This window comes from Dipodomys spectabilis, unplaced genomic scaffold (genome assembly GCF_019054845.1).
Source record: "Dipodomys spectabilis isolate Male_0828 unplaced genomic scaffold, ASM1905484v1 ptg000157l, whole genome shotgun sequence".
Taxonomy (NCBI): domain Eukaryota; kingdom Metazoa; phylum Chordata; class Mammalia; order Rodentia; family Heteromyidae; genus Dipodomys; species Dipodomys spectabilis.
This window is the reverse complement of record NW_024870834.1, coordinates 7,101,436-7,122,117: the sequence shown is the minus strand read 5'-3', so window position 1 is coordinate 7,122,117 and position 20,682 is coordinate 7,101,436. Positions and strand designations below refer to the sequence as shown.

Genomic DNA, 20,682 nt, shown 5'->3' with positions numbered 1-20,682 from the left:
TTTAATTAACACGGTGATGTAGTTGCACTTTTCTCTTCTAACTGTAGTCAAGCATTTGAGATGCTGTTTCTTATTCCCCAAAGAAATCTATGCTACCTTTCCACCCAAGTCAGAACTGTCAGCTAAATGACACATTTTATATTATTCAAATTCAATTCTCTCCTCTTAATGTTCCTTCTGTCACTTCAAACAACCTCAGATAATACCTGCTGAACTGAAATCTACAGATTTCCAATTATTATGTCTTCAGATTGATAGTAAAATATACCATTATTTTATGTATTATTAAGAAAAAAAGCATTATTCACAGAATAAGATGATACGTAGGTTAATTTCAATGATGGAACATGTAAAAACTTGTCCTTCTTGGTTGAAGAAATTGAGCAAGTTTAATCAACCATCACAATCTGTTCTTATTATGTTCCTTGAAGGTAATAGAAATAAAATTATTAAATCAGTTTAGCTCTTTTCCTGTATGTGGCTATAATGACTCCCATTGAGAAGCATGATTTGTACTAGACAACTATAATGATATTAAGAGAAACTTTCTAAAGTGAAGGGATTTAAAGAAATATGTTGTTGGCAGGAAAATAATGAATAAATAGAAAAATGAATGCTATTTTGATCTTCCATCCATGTACCATTTATAAAGGAAGGACTATTAAGATCTTTACAAGAAGGATTTCCAGCTTTCCAAGAGTCTGTTATTTAAAAAATCCTTTGTAATTATAAAAAGTCAAAGTAATTAAGCAGATTAAAATTACTATCTAAGCCATTAAGATTAAAAATTCTTCTAATATGAAAGGAATATCCCCAAAATGATAAAAACAGAAAACAATGGAGAACAGTATCTTAGGAAAATGATTAAATTTTATCTGATTGTCAACTTTTAAGCCAAACTGACAAGACATTTGAAAGTTTGTTTAAATAACATTCTTCCTAAGCCATATGTATTTATGAAATGCCATATTGAGTTCAACTTATATACAATGTACTTCTCATGGTTACTGCACTCTGGAAGTTGTACAGCAATAATTTTTGGTGATTACATTTAGAGACTGCTTGCTCATTTTTGACTATAGAAATGCTGAGATGGTTTGATTTTCAAGTTTTTATACTTTTTTTCTACCATGTGCACACACAAACACCCCCCCCCCACCCCCCACATATTTGTTATGCTGGGAAGTTCAAGGTCTGATACAGGCTAAGCAAGTAATTTACCACTGAAATACACTCCGGCCTCATTTTTGTTTATTTTAAAAACAATAAATAACATGAAAACCCATCTTTGTTTTAGCTTGGTATTTTTCATTTGTTTTAGTGATTATACAAAAGATTACAGAATAAAAATAAAATATAACTTGGATGCTTCTTTTATGCTATCAGTCAGTAATTCAGTATTTTGGTGTTCACTTGGAATAAACTGAGAAAACTAAATTGAACAGATCAATTGCTATGCCATGGAATGGTCTCATTTGCATTTTGGAAAAGCACTATCAGACACAATGAGAATGTATGTTACAGATGCTACAAACCACTGTAGGATGGAAAAATGGAATGCTATTCTGTTTCTCCACTGACCATGCATTTACAGAGGAAAAGACCATTTAAGGTTTTTTGTTTTGTTTTTTTTTTTGTTGTTGTTGTTGTTTTTTGGTCAGTCTTGGGGCTTTAACTCTGGGCCTGGGCACTGTCACTCAGCATTTCAGCTCAAGGCTAGCACTCTACCACAGCACCACTTCTGGCTTTTCCTTCTTATGTGGTGCTGAGGAATTGAACCCTGGGCCTCATGCACGCAAGGCAAGCCTGCTACCACTAAACCACCTTCCCAGCCCCAAGGTTTTTACAAATAAACTCTGGTCCTTCCTAGAAAGTCTTTTCCATTTTAAAAGAAAAGTACAATGTAGGTGAAAGTAGGTGGAAAGTGAACTCCAAGAATGTTGAACTTGCGAAACACAGCAGAGGTATGAAACTCTAAATTTTAAATTCACTAAACTTTACCTGAAAAAAGAGGTGTTCTTTGATTTCATCTGCATCCCTTGGGCCACATCCCAGCCTTTTCTTGGGATCTTTCATCAGAAGATGCTGAATGAGGTCTTTAGCTAGAGCACTCATTTCTTGGGGATATGGTGGCTCACTTTTTAATATTCTCCTGTAGGCAGATAAAACTTGATGTTAACACAACCAGAAAATGAAGTTATAGTAATAACATTTTTAGTGAAACCATCTATGGTGAAACATGTTATTATTGGATTTAATGTCAGAAAACTATTTAAGATGAATCAATAATTAGCCTCAATATAGTTGAAAAAATATTAAAAAATGAAATATCATCCAGTCAAATTTCTAAAACTCAAATAAGCAAGAATGAGAAGTACTGGGTCATTTCTCAACCTAAGTCCATCTTAACGGAAAGCTACAATCCCAAATATTTTTCTTTTCTTTCTTTTTTTTGGGGGGGGGTCTGGTCGTGGGGCCTGAACTCTGGGCCTCGGTGCTGTCCCTCAGCTCTTCAGCTCAAGGCTAGTGCTCTACCACTTGAGCCACAGCGCCACTTCTGGCTTTTTTTTGCTTATGTGGTACTGAGGAATTGAACCCAGGGCCTCATGCATTCAAGACAAGCGCTCTACCACTGAGCCACCTTCCCAGCCCCACAAATATTTTTCTTCTTTTGTGTTGGTACTAGGGCTTGAACTCAGGTCCTTGCACAATCACTCAGCTTTTTCTCTCATGGGTGGAGCTCTACCACTGGAGGCATGCTTCCAGTCCCCAATTCAAAATATTCCACTGGGGAAAACAAAAGCAAAAGGGGACTTTAGGCTATAGTAGACTGCCCATTAATAGTCTATCCCCTTCAGTTAGAGACTTTACTACATAAACAACTCATTACAAATTCAGGCAAGCAAATTCAGCACTCAAATTGAAAATGCTGAAGCCTCCTCCATGTTACTTCTCTTTCCCTGTGCCCTTAGCCCAGACGGCTCATAAGGGAGGCTGACCTACCTAGAGCAAATCTGAATCAACTGGATAGGCATCAGTTTTTGATTTCTGAAAATGGGCACCCAGAAGCCATGCGCTGGTGTTTCATGCCTATACTTAGAAGGCTAATATCTGAGGATCATCATTCAAAGCCAGTCTAGAAAGGAAAATCTCTGAGACTTTTATCTCCAATTAACTTCTAAGAAAGATAAAAGTGGAGCTGTGGCTCAAGTGTCAGAGTACTAGCTTAGCTCAAGGAGAGTGCCCAGGCCCTGAGTTTAAGCCCCAGGCCTGGCAAAAAAGCTAGGTTTTTCACAGGGTGAAAGCACCTGCTTCATTATTGCTACTATCCCATAGACAGAAAGCCCTTCCAGGAAGGTGGAACACAGAGAGGAAAATCTAATTACTATAGAAAAAAGTTGTTTTGTTTTTTTTTTAAAAAAAAGTAAATGCGTTTCTTGATGAGAAATTTATTCTGCAGTCCCAGAAGAAATCAATCCAATCCACTTGACCCTTTTCCCATGAAAAGACAGATCAATAATAATAATTATTTTTTGCTGGTCATGGGGCCTGAACTCTGGGCGCTGTCCCTCAGCTCTTCAGCTCAAGGCTAGCGCTCTACCACTTGAGTCATAACACCACGTCTGGCTTTTTTCTGCTTACATGGTGCTGAGAAATTGAACCCAGGGCCTCATGCATGCAAGGCAAGCACTCTACCACTAAGCCACCTTCCCAGCTCCCAGATCAATAATTTAATGAGTAAAATTATTGGAGGGAATTAACTAAAATTAAGACTTCAACATAATATTCATGAAGACCAAGAGCTATTTTATTACTGTGGTTTATAACAAAGTGTTATTTGGTAGTACTTTCTCCTCTTCCTACTCCTCCTTCTCTTACTTTCCCCCACCCTTCCTCCTTCTTTTCTTCTTCTATACGGTGCTGGTATTGGGGCTAGAATAGTGCCTACAGATGGTGTTTTTGTTTGCTCAAGGTTGGTATACTACCACTTGAGCCACAGTCCCACTTCCAAGCATTATTATTTGGATTACAACAAAAATACAATATGCATTTTATAACGTACAGGACAAAGCTAGAAAATAAATGTGTGATGGTATAGCATGGTATGATGGTGAACTCAGGCCAGACAAGAGTTAGATGCTGACTCTGTTCCTTACTGGCTGTGCAATCTTGACATAATGAATTAAGTTCATTCATACATGTACAGTGGGAATGATAGCATACACCTAAAATGGGAATTGTGAGCTAACATGTATTGTGCTTAAAAGCATTTGGCATCCACCAAGTATTTGATAATGTAAGCTCATTGTTCTACTCCCTCAATCTAAGGTAATACAATGTAAAGGAAACAGGTATAGAAGCTGTGTCAAATACCCATTGAAAATAATAGAAGCCAACCTCTGCTGGCTCTACTTAGGAGGTAGAGATTTGAGGCTCACCGTTCAAAGCCAGACTGGGAAAGAAAGTCTGTGAGATGCTCATCTCCAATTAACCACCAGAAAACTGGAAGTGGCAGTGTGACTCAAAGTGGTAGCCTTTAGCACTAGCCTTGAGCAAAAGAGCTCAGGACAGTGCCCAGGTTCTGAGTTCAAGCCCCACAACCAACAAAAAGAAAAGACTGAAGCTAGAATTGTGTGTGTGTGTGTGTGTGTGTGACAGAGGGGAGAGAAAGAGAAAGAGAGAGAGAGAGAGAGAGAGAGAGTGTACACGCATGTACCATTCCTAGGGCTTGAACTCAGGGCCTACATGCTGTCCTTTAGTTCTTTTGCTCAGAGCTAGCACTCTACCACTTCAACGACAGCTCCACTTCTGGCTTTTTAGTGGTTAATTGGAGATAAGAGTCTCACAAACTTTCCTGCCTGGGGTTGGCTTCAAACTGTGAGCCTCAGATCTCAGCCTCCTGAGTAGCTAGGATTACAGACCTGAGCCACTGGCACCTTAGAGCTATAATATTTGACAAAAATTTACAGCAGTGTGGTTGATATCAAAGCTACTTCAACTTCAAGGATTCTATTCTAGGAATTTGAAGTAAAGGTTGGTAGATCAAGTAAGAAAGAATTCCTCTCTTGATATTTTGCTTCCCCCATTGCTCACTGCTTGCAGAATTTTTAAGCATTAGCAGACAGCCCTCTCCTTAAAGTAGGCCCTATGCATGTCTGAAAAAGAAACTTGAAATCTGCTTTCCCAGGAAAAAAGCCTTTCCATTCTCATCTTTACTGTACGTTTTGAAGGAAGGAATTGTGTTTAGGATCAGGGCTTTTGAGGCATACTGTTAGTGACCTTCACTATTTGCTGCACTAGAGCAGAAAAATTTGCCCACATCTAACATATTAGGAACTGACTCTGCACCATGTTATTTTTAAGTCCCAGGAAGATTTCAGTGCATACTGGAAGTCTCCTTTGTGCCCAGTGCCATGGAAAGTAACAGCCAGTCCTGTGATGATATATAAAGCAGAAATGCCCACAACAGTCCATCTCAAAAGCAACAACGGAAAACAGATACAGCTTCATTGAATGCCAAGCCTGGATGACAAGCACAAGGAGACCTCAGCCTGGGAGCTTATGGTAGGCTCGCCAACAACAGCACTGGTGCACAGCTAAGGGGGTCAAGCACCGTCACTTTTAAGGAACTAAAGAGGAATGTCGGAAGAAACTGAACTGCTATCTGAAAGAATTTCTTCTGGAAATAGGGCTGGTGACGGGAGTTCAAGTTCCCTGGCAGGGTAGAGAGAGTTGGTCTATTTCTGTTAGAAAGCTTCAGGGCTAGGGCAGGGCCTAGAGGGAGGGAGAGGCAGGCTCACCTCGTTTTTCCTCAGATTTACACGGATCCTTGAGATGGGCTGGGTTAAGACAAAAGTGACAAGATGCAGCCAGGCTGTGGGAAGAGAATCACACTGCACTGAGAGGCAAAAAAGGCAACAGGCTGAGCAAGGGTCTTCTTGTTCTGGACTATGACAAGGCTTTCTTCTGCACCACTCTGCTGCACACAGGGGTCCTGGGGAGAGGGGAGTGTCTATGCATGTGGGCAGTTAGAAGACACTGCTGCCATGCTGACTTCCCCAGCTGGGGTGGCCCACACTGTTGCTGGACTCATCACTATGGCTGGATATGCCCTCTGTGGAGTGGGAAGCCATATGCAGGTATCTGGAAGGGCCTTTGACTGGAGATGTGCTGAGGACACACCGTGTTACTTCTCCTGTATCCTCTTACAGATTCCAGCCCACTGTGGCATGGGAGTACACATGCATCTGAACCCCAGGCCCCTGCTGGCTCTGCAGAATCGGCCCTGCAGGGGTGAGGGTACAGTGGAAGATTCCTGGGACACTTGTCATCACATCTGGTCCCTATGGGATGGAAGCCAATGCTGCACTTCACCCCCTCCAAGGTGTTTTAGCTGTGAATTGGTGAGAACTCAGTTAATTTTTTTTTCTTGCTTCAAAACAGATCATGGGAACTCTGGACATGAACTGTTAATCAGGTGAGCCCAAATACATCTCAGAACTTTCTGTAGACTCAGAACAGGCTCTGAGTTGATGTCCCATAAATAACATTTCACAAGTCACGTCACTACTGAAGCCACACAGCAGCCCCAAGACTACTAGTAAGGCCTATCTGATAGAGCAAAGTGTGGTTCTTTTGAAAGCAGAAAATATAAATATTACTTAAAACTTTAGCAAGACAGCTTAAAACATGTATATACTTGCAAAAGTAAGCACATAACAGCTAAGAAAATTCTGAGAAAGCAAATTCAGAATGATCTGCCTATCACTAACTGAAATATATTGTAAAACTTAATTGAGGTGGCAGCAAAATAAATCAACAGTTAAATCAAGTACATGAGCAGACATCTTGAAAATACAAAGTATTTATAAAAAGTTAGTATTGTTTTTAAATGCAACTGGTCTACCTAGGAAAGAGTACTTTGTTGAACAAATGTGAAGAAACCAATATCACAATCCCAAATAAACTCCGAATGGACTTACAGATTTCACCTAAGAAACAAAATTAAATGAAATTAAAATCTGAACTAATTAAAAAAAAACACATCTAAAGCTTTTCATGAGTGTTTAGTTCCTGAAAGCCCTGGGATAAAAAGAATTTAAAACTTGCAAGCTTCAACACTTACGGAATAAAAGAACAGACAAGACATCAGAGTTAAAATAAAACCTATGATGGGAAGGGGAGGAGTGGACAGGAAGTGAGATGGGTAGACTGGCAACTGGCTAGGATGGTAAAGCATTAGTGTTCAATCGGGGCAGTGAGTATATGAGTTTGAAAATTTAATACTAGATTGTTTTAGAAGAAGTGAGATGACGAAACTTCAAGCATATATTCTATATGTTCACTGAATTATACAGGAAAGAATGAATGGTCCATAAGGAAGTATCACTTAGCACAGCAATATAAGAAACAATAGTACATGCTCATTTCTTCAGCCCAGCTTAGGGGCAGGAGGCTTGCTCCAGTGTCACCTTCCCAGAGAAACCTTCCCAACCACCCTATCAAAATCAGTTGTTTCCCTTTACTGTCTGACTTTTCTTCATGGCACGTATAGCATATTACATATGTATTTGCTTATAATTTACTTCTCCTAACTAAATAGATAAACTCCAGAGGAGTAAGAGACTGGTTTTGCTCACTGCATTATCTCCAGGGCCTTGAACACTGTGTGGCATATAGTATATTTTCAATGGATAGTGAGGAAACAAATACTTTATCACTGCCCATTTAATATACCTTGCTCACTCAGAATCTGAGGCCTGCTTACTTGCGGATGGCATGTCCTCTGCTGGTGCATTAGTCAACTTCTTATCACTATGACAAGACAACTGAGAGGAGAAAGAATTTATTTTGACTCATGGTTTCAGTCCATGTTTAGCTGGCTCCATTGCTGTGGGCCTGAAGAAAGGCTGGAGAACATGTGATGGAGAAAAGCTGCTCACCCTATGGCAGCTGGGAAGCAGAGACAGGGGAATGGGGTGAGGGACAAGACGTCAACTTCAAAGGCACACTCTCCCCATTTCCTTCATGAAGACAGGCCTATTGCCTAAATAGCATCATCAGCTAGGTGTGTGGGACAATTCATATTCAATCCAAGACACAAGAGTTGTTTCTATCTATCTTTCATTTAAAAGTCTATCATCTATCCTAGTTCGTGACTTATATTGATGATTACTTTCAGTCAAAATCACTTACACACTATCCTGAGTTTAAAAGAGCTTTTGCTTGAAAATCTTGACCAACATGAGAGCAATAGGTAAGCATATGGGTACATACTCAGTAGTACGTTATTAGATAGTTGTTACAAATTATTACCCAAGTTTGCAACAAGAGCATGCTATGATAAAACTTAAGCCACAACTGGGAAGTACAGAAGTTACTTCTAGTGTGAGCAAATTATCGCATGCCAATGAAAAAGACTAAAATGATATATATCAAAGTATTAGCAGTACCTGTCTCTGAATGTTGTTATTGACAGTTTCCTCTTCAGGCATGTTAACAGCTATTGGGAACATGATTTTCAGACTAAGAATTAAACAAACTTCATGCACAAAAGCACTGACAGAACTCCTTCACCAGATCATTGGCAGGGAAGCAAGGGAGTCTAAAGCCTGCCACGTGCAGGGGCTGCTGTGTGCGCTTGCCACCATCTGCAAGGATTCTTTGGGTGCCAGGCCTCCCACTACTCCATCATGAGTGCCTCCCTGCCACCCTGGTCCCCGAGGAACCACACCTGCTCTCTACTTCCTCAGCATTCCTCCTGCTACTCTTACATTTGCCAAAACTCCCTGATACTATGCTCTTACATGTATTTATTTTTATCTCCACACACATTATGTAAGTTTTCTTAGGAAAAGAACTAGGCCTTCATATTTGTAGGAGTAAAAAAACCCAACTCAACAAATACTCCATGCTTAAAAACAAACAAACAAACAAACACCAATTCTCCCTATTGTCTGTGGGTTGTTATTTTGTAGCCCTTTTTCTGAAATAAACATTTGCCAGGCTAGGAAAGAAATCAGCAGCATGGAAATAAAACAATGGGATAACATGAAAGGAACCCTGGTCCAACCTCACAGTAGCTCAGGATCCTTGGGAAATGAACACCTCTATTTGTTTGTTTTATTGGTCGTGGGACTTGAATTCTGGGCCTGGGCCCTATTCCTGAAATCTTGCTCAAGCTAGTGCTCTACCACTTTGTGACTCAGCACAAAGTTTTTGAGTAGTTAATTGGAGATAAGAGTCTCACAAAGACTTTTCTGCCAGGGCTGGCTTCTAACTGTGATCCTCAGATCTCAGCCTCCTGAGGAGTTAGGATTACAGGCATGAGCCACCAGCACCTGAATCATCTGTTTTTCATCCATGTGACAGTACATGTTACTTCCTACTGGTCAGGGGTATAAGGATTCCAGGGCATCGTGGGGTGGCTTCTTACCATAGAAGCTGGCATGTAGCCATCCCCTAGTGAACAGTGCTGTGGATAATTCCATAGGCCTTTCTGCCCAAATGATAGTCCTCAGGCCATTAACAACCTTTGAGTATTTTGCAGATCTTCTTTGGTCCCAGTGCCTATTTTTCCTTTAGCCATAGCAGATGGCTAAATCAAGAATAATGAAATGAGATACTTTGGCTGGTGACTTCACCTGCCTCTGTGGAATTTGTATCTACCCTCAACTTATATAAATGAGCTATAAATACATACAGTGTATAATGACATTTTGGTCAGTGATGGACTACATACACTACAGTGACCTCTTACATTGTCTGGTGATGCTGTAGTCATGTTCATCTAAGTCCAATGTAAGGAGTTCATTCCATGATGTGCTTCTCAGACCACATCCTCATTAACAGGTGGTGTGTGGCCATACTTCACTCTCACATCTCTCACATAAGGCATCTTGTTGCTCTTTTGTGCTTAGCATGCTTCTACTTTACTGCCTGAGAAGCCATCTGACAGTTGCCTAACCCTGCCACTGCTTCTAGTGCCCAAGGAAAACCCCGTTCCTTATCAAGTCAGATTTTGCTAAAAGTTTTTTTTTTTCCCCTGAACTTACAGCATCTCCCTCCTAAAAGTGAGAGCACTTCCCAAGAACTGCCCTGACTCTCCACGGTTAAGGCTTCTGTAGCACACCAAGTGAATGGTCACAGATTACTGATGGCTTTTATCAGATGCAACTGAACGTGTCAGTCTCCCAGGTGGGCACAAATTACCTAAGCTGTGAATGCTGGGATCTTACCACACTTACTATAGCTGTTATTGACAGATGTCTTTCTTCCTCCTATACTTTGTGACCCAGTCAATGGTTTTGAAGCTTTTCTGTTCATTCCATTACCGCTACCAGAGTACCTTTTTCTAGAAGGGGTGAAATGATGGTGACAGGTGAGGGTACAGAGCCAGACTCTGGGGCTTTTGGGCCAACTGGCTATAAGTGCCCGTAAAAATTAAATCAGCCTTTAGAGCCCACAGCAGAGCACAATGCAAGATTTTTTTTTTCTCTTAAGGATTGTGAAAAGACAAGACCCATACCACAGTGGCAAGATTCTCATTCCAAAGGATGAGACCTCCTTAGGGACCATGGTGAACCATAAGCCCATGAGAAACAACCGCAGGTTCTGTCAGAGGCCTGGGGAGTCATGAATGTAGAGGCCTCTCTTTCCTCCATCCCTTTCCAGGAGGCTAGGCTCTGAGGATTGTGGTTTGAAGCCAGCCTCGGCAGCGAAGAGGACAAGATGACACTTTTGTGGTTAAGGTGCAAAAATATTCCTTCATTCTAGCAGACTCTCTGCTGTCTGTCCCAACTCCTATGCATTGAAGAAGCAAGCTGTCATGTTAGAGGCCCAGATGGCAAGGATCTGAGGATGGTCTTCAGAAAGTAAAACAAAGAAACACCCTGTCTGTGATGATGATTCTTGGGTGAGAGGACATTATTAATTATAGTTTCCAAAGTCCTAGGCAAGCAAAAGGCTCCTCCTTGTAGAGGCAGGCAGAATAACCAAGGAGGACTTCCCTGACTCACATACCCTGACAGAGAAAGTTCTACACAGAAAGGTAACAAAAGCTAGTGGACACACAAAAGCCCATGCAACATTCATGAAATAAAAATAAGAAATAGATGAATGGAAAAGCTAAAGAGCAATGGCTCTCAAGTATACACTATAAACAGATTACAAGTATGTGAAGAATCTGGAAATGATTTCACAAAAACAGATCAAAGAACTGGAAAGGTTTATCCTACAGTTGTCTTTGAGCTGGCATAGTGGCTCAACCTGTAATCTCAGCTACTGGGGAGAGGCAGAGATCAGAAAGCTCGTGTGAAGCCAATGAGGCTTCTATCTCAACAAAAAGATGGTGTGGTACTTGCTTGAGGTCCAGGCTATGTGGAAGCATTAAGTAGGAGGATCATGGTCTAGGCCACCAAAGGAAACACACACACACACACACACACACACACACACACACACACACACACACACACACACACACACACACACACACACACACACACACACACACACACACACACACACACACACACACACACACACACACACGAACTTATCTCTTATCCAAAAAATAAGTAAAATGGACTGAGAACATGGCTTAGTGGTTAATTTTTTTAAATTTTTGTTTGAGGTCTGGTTGTGGGGCCTGAACTCTGGGCCTGGGCACTGTCCCTCAGCTCTTCAGCTCAAGGCTAGTGCTCTACCACTTGAGCCACAGCGCCACTTCTGGCTTTTTTCTTTTTGCTTATGTGGTGCTGAGGAATCGAACCCAGGGCCTCATGCATGCAAGGCAAGTGCTCTACCACTGAGTCACCTTCCCAGCCCCAGTGGTTAATTTTTTTTAAATGCCTAGAAAATGGGAGGCTCTGAGTTCAAATCCCAGGTGGAAAAATTTCCTTTGAGTACTTGCAACAAATAAAAAGACTGAACAAAATCACTGTATATTTTTGAGTGGACAGGACAAGGATTAACAAAGAGAGATTAAAGAAAGATAATTATTTTACTTATAACTTATTATATTATTTATATATTATTTTAAGGGGGGGGAACTTGATACAACTGAAGTTGACTGATACTGAATAGGGCTTTAGTGAAAACACCTACTCAACAAAGCCAAACTTATAGTGATGACACATGACTGCCAGTGATTTTCCCCAAGGGAGAGAGTAACTTTTTATGTTATTTATTCATTACACAAAGGAGTTGCATCTTGATCACTGACACCTTGTTCATCATTCTCCTCCATCCCTTCTGACCCTAACGCTTCCCTCAATTTTCTTAATTTCGTAGGACATGCATTGAACTTTATGACAGTGTCCTCCCACTTCCTTTCCTCAGGCATCCATCCCCTTCCTTTTGACCCTACTCTGTTTTTGAGTGCCCGTTTCCTAGTGTTTAAGTTCTTATATTTTGAATTTTGATATGCCAGAAAGTCATTTTTATTTTTATTTTAGGTCACCTGCACACAACAAACAAGTAACATGAATAATTACTTTTAAGTGTCTCAAAAACAAAACTCAGAAAATATACAGAGTTCAGGGAAGAACACAATAATTAAGGAATGGGAGAATTCAATAACAAGAAAAGGCCTTAGCTAATTAAGGCATGTGGAGATAATGTAATTAATCTCAACTATACTATTTTAAGAAGAACCCTTCAGGCAAGATTTTTTTTTTTTTTTTTTGCAGAAAGAAAGATCAGAATGATTATCTGAAATAAAAGGCAGTGCAGGGCAACTCAGCTGTTACACTGTTTTTGTATTTCAGTCCCACATACATATACAATCAGAGGTTTATGTCTCTGATCTAAACAAGTTTAGATAAAATTAATTTATACAACAAAGCAGATAACTGATTAACTAAAGGGCAGAAATCTTATTAAAATTTTTGAACGTCTATTTCAGGGATGGGGAACCTTTTCTCTGTCCAGGGCTATTTGAATATTTACAACATTCATACAAAATCATCAGTTTAAGATTTAGTCTGCCTAATGTGATATCTGAAGTGCAGTGAGCTCTTGTGACAGCAAGTTTTGAAAAGAACTGCTCATACCGGTAAGCTGTTCTGATGCATACTTCAATGTACACTTCCTCAAAGTGGGAAATTCATCATTATTTATTACAGGTTACAGGAGTCAGGCCCTGAGAGGAGACTGTACCTAGCTTTCATTATCATCTCTATAGCTGTAAGTCATCAGGCACATCAGCTCCTGCCTGGTTGAATGGTACAGCAATGACATTCAGTTCCATTTGTTTACTTTCCACACTCTTGAATCTTTCATTAAATTCCTTAATTTAGTTTTGCACATTCAAGTGTTGTTGTAAAGGGCTTTTATCTCTCCAGTAGGGAAATAGATAAGATCAAGACATTCAGATCATTCAGTCAGTCTTCAAACTGGTTGTTGTTAAACCTTTTGCTTTTTATAAAATTTAAGTGTGACAACAAATGACATTGTTGAGCCACAACCATAGTGCATAGAGATTTTCTTGGTGCATAATGTAGTGGCATGTAATTAAATACTTGGATTAAAGACTGAGATAATTCAGTTCCTGCATGACAAATGTAATGAACCCTTTTTTTGAGCTAACCGTGACTGCATCTCTATCTCTAGTAAGGCCATCTAACTTTTCAAATGTTAGTTCAAGTTTTTCAATTGATAAAGCAAGTTTCTCACCTCTTGTACTGCCAAGCCTAGAAAGCTTCCAGTGACAGCAGTTCTTCTTATGTGTCAAACTCTGTGGTTATCCCACAAGTAACAAACACAGTGGGCAGTGTTATGTTCTTTGTCTTGTCATAAGCCAGAGAGAAAAGCTGGAAATCGCCTACAGAATCTTTCAATGTTTTTTTCAATATCTTGTGCTAAGTCATTTATCTGAGCTGAGATGGTTCTCCAAGACAAACTTAACTCTCTGCAACAATTTTACTTTGTCTGGAGCTAACAACCCCATAGTAGCCACCATGCACTATTTCACAAACTCTCTCTCAGTTTCTTTTCAAGTAGTTTGCCACTACAAAACTCCTTGGAGTAACATTGTCCCTGTCAGAATGAGACTTAGTAAAAGTAACTTCCTGTGATTCCAAACACTGCTGAACAGATGGACTTTATCCAGATATTGCAAGCTTGGTTATTACCAAAACATCACTACAATTAAGCCTCTGACTTCAACAACAAAAAAATCATTTGTTCATTTCCCTTGGAAATATCAATATTCTTTATAGTCACCATTTGTAGGCTGTCACTGCACTTAAGTTTAATAACTACCCAATGTGTGTGTTTCACCAGCCATGTGATTGTTTGGCTTGGATTGAAGTTCTAATACTGCATCTTGGATTGAGAACATATCCAACATCCTTATCATCAAGGCTTGAGGTCTTTTCTTCATCTTCATGTGAGAGTTGGTGAGTATGGCTATGTGGACCAAGGCTGGGTTGGAATTACCATCTGTGTTGACAAAGACGTGGACAACATTGTCATCAATCACTGGAGGCAAGGTCATCAACATCATAAGGAATCACAGCCCGTTGAATCTTGTCTTGTCATCAGGTTACCATAGTTTACACGGTGTGCTAGCAGTGTTGCATGGTGTTCATTCCCAGTCATGCTTGGCACCAACTGTCTTCTGAGTCATCACAGCACATAGATAGGCCTCAGGCAGCCAATGTGAGCATACATGTCTATCCTGTCACATACCTGCACATGTTCCGTCTGTTCTATGGTGGATGCTTTATTGTCTCATAAAATTTATACTATTATGATGAATCGCTGAGTATTAACTTATGTTGCTACGAGAACGACTCCTGCATTTATTGAATTTCAAGTCTTGCCTGTGATTGCCTTGGCAGAACCTGATCAAATGATTTCTTAGGCCTTCAATGACCCATGGATCCCCACCTCTGACCTAACATTCTAGTTTTTAGATTTAAGACAATCTGATTCAAGCTTTCTTTTGTTTTTCTAAAATCAGAATGCCAAAAAGTCAATATAAATGGCTAACAAATGAAGTGCAATGTGCATGTCACTTAGCTTAAAATATTCCAGCCATCATAAGCAGTATACTTCTCTCTGTGTGCAATGAAAACAAAGATTATAAAAAGCTGTGGTATTTGTGGAATCAGAAAGAAGTCAGAGAAGCGACTGTGTAATGTTCTCAGACGAAGGCCATACTTTGTGAGTGTTCCTGGGACAGACGCTGTAATGAGACTCAAGCCAGTTTCCTATCACTTTGAGACTAGCTCTTGCTATGTTGCCTAGGCTGACCTCAAATCTATGATCAAGTCTATGATTCAATCTCCCAGATAGCTGAGAGGACAGGTGTGCGCCCCTCCCACCCAACAGAGGCATTTAAAAACTCCCCAAAATCAATTTTAAAATAAGAAAACCCGTGTTTGAAAAGTCCATAACAAGTATATTTTAACTATAATTTTAAAAAGTATTCCTGTTCAACTAGAACAAATCATGCTAAGTGAGGTAAGCCAAGATCAGAGAGACCAACGGCGCATGTTCTCCCTGATATGTGCAAGTTAGATCTAAATCACAGAATTCTAGATACTCACATACAGTGAGACCAAAAGAGGATAGTCTTAGGCGAGAATCACAAGGGTGCAATATCCAAGTGCCTCTTCATATGTACTAACACAAACTCCAAGGTATGGAAACAAAGGACTTTTTTCTTTTTCTGATGACTGTATTCATTACCTTATATGGTGTACTCACATGCACATCTGTGGGAGAGCGGGGGAGGCACATAACCAGAGGAGAGCAGTGGACACTGACCAAAGTGAACTGTGCAACTCATGGGTAGAGATGGGAGGGAGGGCATGGGAGAGAATGAGGAAACAGATGGCACTATGCAAAAGAAAATGCACTTATGACCTGACGTATATAAATGTAGCCCTGCTGTATATCACCTCTAAAACAACAATAAAGTAAATTAGAAAAAAAATTGCTATTCATTCAACTTTGGCATTAAGTTGAAACATTGAGAAATTATTTAGTTAGCCTTTTTTTTTTTGGTCAGTCATGGGGCTTGAACTCTGGGCTTGGATGCTGTCCCTCGGCTCTTCAGCTCTAGGCTAGCTCTCTACCACTTGGGCCACAGCACCACTTCCAGTTTTCTGGTGGTTTATGGCTTATTGGAGGTAAGTGTCTCACGGACTTTCCTACCCGGACTGGTTTTGAACTGTGATCCTCAGATCTCAGCCTCCTGAGTAGCTAGGATTATAGGTGTGAGCCACTGGCATCCAACTGAGAAATTATTTACTTCCTCATCTTTTCTGGGAAAGGCATATCTTCATTTTTTTCTTAATTAAAAAAAAGTTTTATTGCCAGGCACCAGTGGCTCATGCCTGTAATCCTAGCTACTTAGGAGGCTGAGATCTGAGGATCGCAGTTTAAAGCCAGCCCGGGCAGGAAAGTCCATGAAACTCTTATCTCTAATAAACCACCAGAAAACCAAAAGTGGCGCTGTGGCTCAAGTGGTAGAATGCTTGCCTTGAGCTGAAGAGCTGAGGGACAGCACCCAGGACCAGAGTTCAAGTACCATGACTGACAAAAAAAACTCCAAACCAACAAAGTTTTATTAAAGTACAATAGATATGTATTTCACACACAAAGTGCATCTTTGAGATATACATCCATCTGTGACACAACTGCCACAATCTATATAAAGAAGATGGCCACTCCCTTTACTTTGCTCAGCTCCTATGTGATCCTTCTTGTTCCCCCCTCCCCCCGGCCACCAGTCCTCAGGTAACCACTACTCTGCTCTCTGTCACTATGGATGAATTTGCATTTCCCTGAATTGGAAGCATACAGTATACACTCTATATTGCCTACCTTCTTTCTCTTAGCTTATTTTGAGATTTGACCACATTGCTGTGTATGTTAACACACTGTATGCTTTTATTGGTAAGTAGTCTAAAGTCTCAGAGTCAGCTTGCCAATTAAGTCCCTGTTAAATTTCCCCAATGTTGTACTGTTTTCCTGGTGTGACATACAAATCTCCACCCCAGTTGCAACAGTCTCATTACACTCCTTCTCAGAATGTGACTCTCTCCCCAGTTCCCAAAGCCCATATAACACCTCCATCTCGGAACTGACTCCTCACCACCGAATTCCCACGGTCCTAGTAATGTGACCCATGTGATTGCCCCCTAAAATTTTGTTTAAGCTCCCCTCACACCTGTCCTCTGCTGTTGCCTCCATTCCTCCTTGAAGCTACCAAGCAGGTCTGTCCCCCAATAAAGCCCTGAGCCCATATCATTTGCTCACCTCTCATTTCTTACAAGCAGTACTCCATTTGTATGTATTAACCACACAATTTGTTTAATAACTTGCTGACACTTTTTTTTTTTTTTTTTTTGGTTATAGGGCTTGAACTCTGGGCCTAGGTGCTGTCCCTCAGCTCTTCAGTTCAAGGCTAGCGCTCTACCATTTGAGCTATAGTACCACTTCTGTTTTTTTCTGGTGATTTATTAGAGATAAGAGTTTCACGGCCTTTCCTGCTCGAGCTGGCTTTGAACTGTGATCCTCAGATCTCAGCCTCCTGAGTAGCTAGGATTACAAGTGTGAGCCACTGGCGCCAGGCCTTGTCCACAGACTTTACAAGGTCTTATTTGCAGGTTTTAGACATTGCAAGAAAAGCTGTTGAATGCATTTATTGCTCAAGTTTTTGAACAGACTTCTTTTTTATGGAGAAGCCAGTGTCTCTTATTGCTTTACTACTTGCACTAACTTTGCTCAGGCTCACCTAGAACTTTAATCCTTTGCATCTGTCTTCTGAGTAGTTGGGATTACAGGTATCTGCCACACAATGCCTAGCAATGGATGTGCTTTCATTTTCTTTGGTGATTTTATAGGAATAAAATGGCGAGACATGTAACAGGTAAAGTCTAACTTTTTAAAGAAACTTCCTGTTTTCCAAAGTAATAGTACTATGTTCCATCTCCTCTTGTGGTGTATGAGAGTTATCATTCTTCTGTGTCTTTATCAGCACTTGGTATGATCCCTCGAGTTGAGGATGCAGTATTTCTCCATAGTTTCAATCTGCATTTCCTAAAGATTAATCATGTTCATCACTTTTCCAGTCTTTACTCCCACCCACTGATTATCTCTTATGAAGTGTCTTTTTTATTATAAACTTGAGTTTTCAGAGTTCTTTCATATTTTGGATGCTAGTTCTTTCTCAGATATATAATTTACAAGTTTATCCCAGTCAGTGACTTGTCTTTTCATTCTCTTAACCATTTTACAAGAAATATTTTTTTAAAAAGATTTTGGATACTATCTCCATGAGATTTAGTATCTAAGTCAGACACTGAGTCAAAATACATAGCGAGATTATATATCTACACATTATAGGAAGATAAATAAGAATATCCACCATGTAAACATCATTTGCTTATCTCTCTTATTTTTTTTATCAGGCTGATTTCAAAATCTGATCAATTCCTTTGAGAAAAACAGTATTTGTGTATATTCACTCTTACCGAGATATCTCAGCTTGGGAGTTTTTCTCTCCATCAACAGTAAAAGGAGATGCTCCAGTAAGCAGTTCATACATAAGAACTCCTAGACTCCACCAGTCAACCGCCTACAACAACAACAATTTCATTTTGCAGCATGATCAACTAAAATAGTCTTTGAGAAAAGCTATATAGTTGGAAAATAACAAAAAAATTGTATATAGCTTTCTGTGTAAGGAGTATTAAATTAGCACATATAAGAAGGATATATGCAGAACAAATAGCCAGTTACCCTCAGCACAGAAAGATTGTTAATGTAGTTGCAGTTTTATCTCTAACTTAAAATAACCTAATTAAAAAAAATTGTTAAGTAGGTGAGATCTTTGGAGTTATGACAGGGGGAAAGAATCAGCATTTTTCATCACCAAAAAACTTTAACTTTATTTTACAATAAAATTCTTCAAAAAAAATTTCATCCTTGAGTGTTAGTTTTTTGTAACTTCCTAAATTAAATATTTACATAAACCTGGGGGTCTTTACTGATAAGAAGATTTGAAATAATAGAAAAAGGTGCTCTAAGTTGGAAGCACATTTATGAATTTAGTTACCTAAACAGAAAACACAGTGAATTAAATACAGTTCAAAGAATTTTGATATGTTGAAAATGAATTATTTAAAATTATCCAATCAAAATATGAGTAATTAAATCAATTACAAATTGGTGGAACTTAAATATGAATTTGTAACATTTGTTAAGAACTACCTGTTTCCCGAAAGGTTTATGAGCCCAGAGAACAATGACACAGGCAACAGTTAGGTCAGTATCATGAGAGGAACTGGACTTATTGAAGGCCTCATCCATCCAGGTATTGCAAAGACCTTATTTAATTAGCTTAAAGTTGTTTGTGTTATCCACATTTCAGAAAGACTATGTATTGACTAGCTGTGGTGTGGACCTGGAGTATACAGAGATTCTAGAGGTAAGATAATCTTTCTTCATCTGTACACAAACTCCTTTAGGTCTTAGAAAATAAATTTCCAGTTTTAATAGTTATGATTTCCTACCAATTTTCCTAGCAGCTTCAAAGAACACCATGAAACAAACTATATCAACAATTAAATTCTTTAATTCATAAAGCAATTCCACTGCCATTTGATCAAAGCCCTGAAGATGTCCTGCAATAGGATGAGAAACCATGTTCTTCCATTGATACAGATTTGCAATTAGATTCCTAGCCATGGCTTCAGAACCAAAGCCAGGCAAGTTGGAGATAGGCTTATATAATGTATGTGAGTGAACGTTAGAAAGGAGATCAAAGTTCTAGTTAAATAATGGACTGCATATGTAGCCCTTCCAAAGGGTATGAAGAAAAAAGTAAAGTCAATGAACAAAAATCAGCCATATATTCTTATTTGAGAAAGTTACAAGTGTTAAGGAGAGACTGAATGTTTTATCCTTCAATATAGGATGACCTAGATTTAAGAACACAATTATTTAGAAAGCTGCTGCATGATCTTTATTTTGCACATATGAAGAGAAATAAAGAGACAAAAAATATTGAGCTTTTCAGAGGGTCAAGAAGATAGATCTTAATTGCAGGACTTTTTCTTCTTCCAAGGTTGGTAAAAATGTTTGTTTCTTTGAAGTACAGCTGTGGCTCAAGAGATAAAAGTGAAAAAGCTAAGTGACAGTGCCCAGGCCTTGAATTCAAGCCCCAGTCCCAGCAGAAAAACAAGTTTATTTCTGTTGGAGAGGTTATCAATAAGTTGTAAGTACCATGGTAAAGTAAAAGGCAGAAATCAGAAATAAGGAAATATGTAGGACTCTTTTCAATGACTTCTCAACAACTTAGAGAGCACTTATTAACTAAAGATGGTACACATAACGACATCTCTGTTTTCTAGCAGAAATTAATTATGTCAATAAGGCACTGTTAAAAATCATTTATCATGATTCAGATAGGAATCTATCACACAGTGTACATACTTAGTGACACCCAAGTATTGTACTGTAGTTAAGCTGTGTCCGAAAGATCAAGTCCCATGCACCAGAAGAAGAATGGTTTCTTCTTCTCTTTTTCCCCCCACGGAGTCACAGCTGGTGTTTTCTTAAGCTACAGACAGGCTTTTTTAATGGCAATGAATAAAAAGTTAATTTTGATGTCTTAACTTTAACACAAACATCAGTCTACAAAACATGATAGATATCCTTACT

General features: G+C 39.4%; 1 protein-coding gene across 1 annotated transcript in view; it reads right to left on the bottom strand.

Annotated features, from left to right (window-relative positions):
• Positions 1-20,682, bottom strand: part of Rps6ka5 (ribosomal protein S6 kinase A5) — a 157,953-nt gene that overhangs the window by 27,038 nt on the left and 110,233 nt on the right. Inside the window, exons 7-8 of the mRNA XM_042692700.1 lie at positions 18,492-18,595; positions 2,002-2,152 (exon numbers count right to left, since the gene is read on the bottom strand). Of these exons, the coding sequence (XP_042548634.1) occupies positions 2,002-2,152; positions 18,492-18,595 (255 nt within the window). The remainder of the gene's footprint in view (positions 1-2,001; positions 2,153-18,491; positions 18,596-20,682) is intronic.